Raw genomic sequence first — 3,249 nt, 5'->3', positions numbered from 1 at the left:
TTTTCCTATGAAAATTCTTTGATATGATTTTCGGAATTTGTCCCGTGTATGGGGGGGGGGGGGGCTTTAGGTTATATAAAAAATCTCCCAAGCTTTGAAGATCTCACAGAGCTTCTGTTCAATCCATCATCGGAAAATGGAAAGAGTATGGCACAACCGCAAACCTACCAAGACATGGCCGTCCACCTAAACTGACCGGGCCGGGCAAGGGGAGCATTCATCAGAGAAGCATGTGTGTACCAGAGTGTGATCCTGTGTACATGTGTGTACCATATTGTGATCCTGTGTGTACCAGAGTGTGATCCCATGTACATGTGTGTACCATATTGTGATCCTGTGTGTACCAGAGTGTGATCCCATGTACATGTGTGTACCAGAGTGTGATCCCATGTACATGTGTGTACCAGAGTGTGATCCCATGTATATGTGTGTACCAGAGTGTGATCCCATGTACATGTGTGTACCATATTGTGATCCTGTGTGTACCAGAGTGTGATCCCATGTACATGTGTGTACCAGAGTGTGATCCCATGTACATGTGTGTACCAGAGTGTGATCCCATGTATATGTGTGTACCAGAGTGTGATCCCATGTACATGTGTGTACCAGAGTGTGATCCCATGTATATGTGTGTACCAGAGTGTGATCCCATGTATATGTGTGTACCAGAGTGTGATCCCATGTACATGTGTGTACCAGAGTGTGATCCCATGTATATGTGTGTACCAGAGTGTGATCCCGTGTATATGTGTGTACCAGAGTGTGATCCCATGTACATGTGTGTACCAGAGTGTGATCCCATGTATATGTGTGTACCAGAGTGTGATCCCATGTACATGTGTGTACCAGAGTGTGATCCCATGTACATGTGTGTACCAGAGTGTGATCCCATGTATATGTGTGTACCAGAGTGTGATCCCATGTATATGTGTGTACCAGAGTGTGATCCCATGTACATGTGTGTACCAGAGTGTGATCCCGTGTATATGTGTGTACCAGAGTGTGATCCCATGTATATGTGTGTACCAGAGTGTGATCCCATGTATATGTGTGTACCAGAGTGTGATCCCATGTACATGTGTGTACCAGAGTGTGATCCCATGTATATGTGTGTACCAGAGTGTGATCCCATGTACATGTGTGTACCAGAGTGTGATCCCGTGTATATGTGTGTACCAGAGTGTGATCCCATGTACATGTGTGTACCAGAGTGTGATCCCATGTATATGTGTGTACCAGAGTGTGATCCCATGTACATGTGTGTACCAGAGTGTGATCCCATGTACATGTGTGTACCAGAGTGTGATCCCATGTACATGTGTGTACCAGAGTGTGATCCCATGTACATGTGTGTACCAGAGTGTGATCCCATGTATATGTGTGTACCAGAGTGTGATCCCATGTATATGTGTGTACCAGAGTGTGATCCCATGTACATGTGTGTACCAGAGTGTGATCCCATGTACATGTGTGTACCAGAGTGTGATCCCATGTACATGTGTGTACCAGAGTGTGATCCCATGTACATGTGTGTACCAGAGTGTGATCCCATGTACATGTGTGTACCAGAGTGTGATCCCGTGTACATGTGTGATCCCGTGTACATGTGTGTACCAGAGTGTGATCCCGTGTACATGTGTGATCCCGTGTACATGTGTGTACCAGAGTGTGATCCCGTGTACATGTGTGTACCGGAGTGTGATCTCGTGTACATGTGTGTACTGGAGTGCGATTCCGTGTGTACCATATTGTGATCCTGTGTGTACTGGAGTGTGATCCTTTGTACACATATGTACCAGTGTGTTATCCTTTGCACGCATGTGTACTAGTAGAGTGTAATCCGATGTACAAATGTGTACTGGAGTGTGTTATGGGGTGTACACGTGTACCGGAGCATGTTATGGTGTGTACACATGTACTGGAGTGTGTTATGGTGTGTACACGTGTACCGGAGCGTGTTATGGTGTGTACACGTGTACCGGAGTGTGTTATGGTGTGTACACGTGTACCGGAGTGTGTTATGGTGTGTACACGTGTACCGGAGTGTGTTATGGTGTGTACACGTGTACCGGAGTGTGTTATGGTGTGTACCGGAGTGTGTTATGGTGTGTACACGTGTACCGGAGTGTGTTATGGTGTGTACACGTGTACCGGAGTGTGTTATGGTGTGTACCGGAGTGTGTTATGGTGTGTACACGTGTACCGGAGCATGTTACGGTGTGTACACGTGTACCGGAGCGTGTTATGGTGTTTACACGTGTACCGGAGCGTGTTATGGTGTGTACACGTGTACCGGAGCGTGTTATGGTGTTTACACGTGTACCGGAGCGTGTTATGGTGTATACACATGTTCCGGAGCGTGTTATGGTGTGTACGCGTGTACCGGAGCGTGTTATGGGGTGTACCTGGGGAGCGTGCTATGGTGTGTACGTGTGCGCTCCCCGGAGGTTGATGTTGTGTACATACGTGTTCCCCTCGGCACGCTCCATTATTCATACATTCGGAGCTCCATAACATCAGGAAATCTTCTCGTGTTTTCATATTTAAATATTTCATTGTCAGCGGCGGGGGTTGGGGGTCCCGGGGAGGGGGAGGGGAGCTGTGCAGATCATAGATACAGATTCTCTGTTCTCTTATTGAAAGATCAGCCAGAGAGAAGGGGGATGGGGGCTGAACAGGGGGGTGCGGGGGGGGGAGCCCCATTATCTGAAGAATTTTATTCCCTGGAGGAGGAGGTGGGGGAGGTGAACTCATAACATAAAAGATGGCAGTCAGTGAGGAACACCAATTGGGTGTCTGCTGAAGCATTAAACCCCCTGACCCCGCCCCCCCCCCCAATCTCCTAGTGACCCTATTGGTGAGATCTCTGCTCCGGGGTGTATTGAATCCTTCTAGAGATGACGTCTGTGGTTCCTCCATCCAGCAGACTCCTCCCATAACTGGATATTAAGTTGGGTTGACCCTCCAGAGATTGGAGGGGATCTGGTCCATTATGGAGCGCCGCCCTACTGGTCATGGTCAGAGGTGGGGGCAGGATCCCAACTCCTCCTCCTTACAATCCCAATTGTTCCCCCAATCCCCTGGACTCATGAACACACCGGGGGGGGAGATTTTCTTGTTTCCCACCCTCAGGGGCTCAGAGAGACCCCACCTGATGAGGTGAAGATGGCTGAGGGTGTGATTTGCGAGACTCCTCCAGTCACTCACCTGTGTTACCAGCCCTGAGACCCCTCCAATCACTTACCTGTG

The 3,249-nt window shown here is 48.7% G+C and overlaps 1 protein-coding gene across 1 annotated transcript; it reads left to right on the top strand.

The window, feature by feature from the left end:
* The first annotated feature begins 500 nt into the window (after positions 1-500).
* LOC120921641 (keratin-associated protein 16-1-like) lies at positions 501-1,754 on the top strand. The gene has a single exon (XM_040334156.1). It carries the CDS (start codon positions 501-503, stop codon positions 1,752-1,754), a length of 1,254 nt encoding a protein of 417 aa, XP_040190090.1.
* The last annotated feature ends 1,495 nt before the right edge of the window (positions 1,755-3,249 follow it).

Source organism: Rana temporaria, assembly GCF_905171775.1.
Source record: "Rana temporaria chromosome 2 unlocalized genomic scaffold, aRanTem1.1 chr2k, whole genome shotgun sequence".
In the NCBI taxonomy this organism is placed as follows: domain Eukaryota; kingdom Metazoa; phylum Chordata; class Amphibia; order Anura; family Ranidae; genus Rana; species Rana temporaria.
Note: the sequence above shows the minus strand (reverse complement) of the source record. Positions and strands in the feature narration are given on the sequence as shown.

Bases quoted from the DNA above. Each gene is read 5' to 3' on its own strand.
- LOC120921641 (XM_040334156.1), top strand. From the start codon at position 501: ATGTACATGTGTGTACCAGAGTGTGATCCCATGTACATGTGTGTACCA.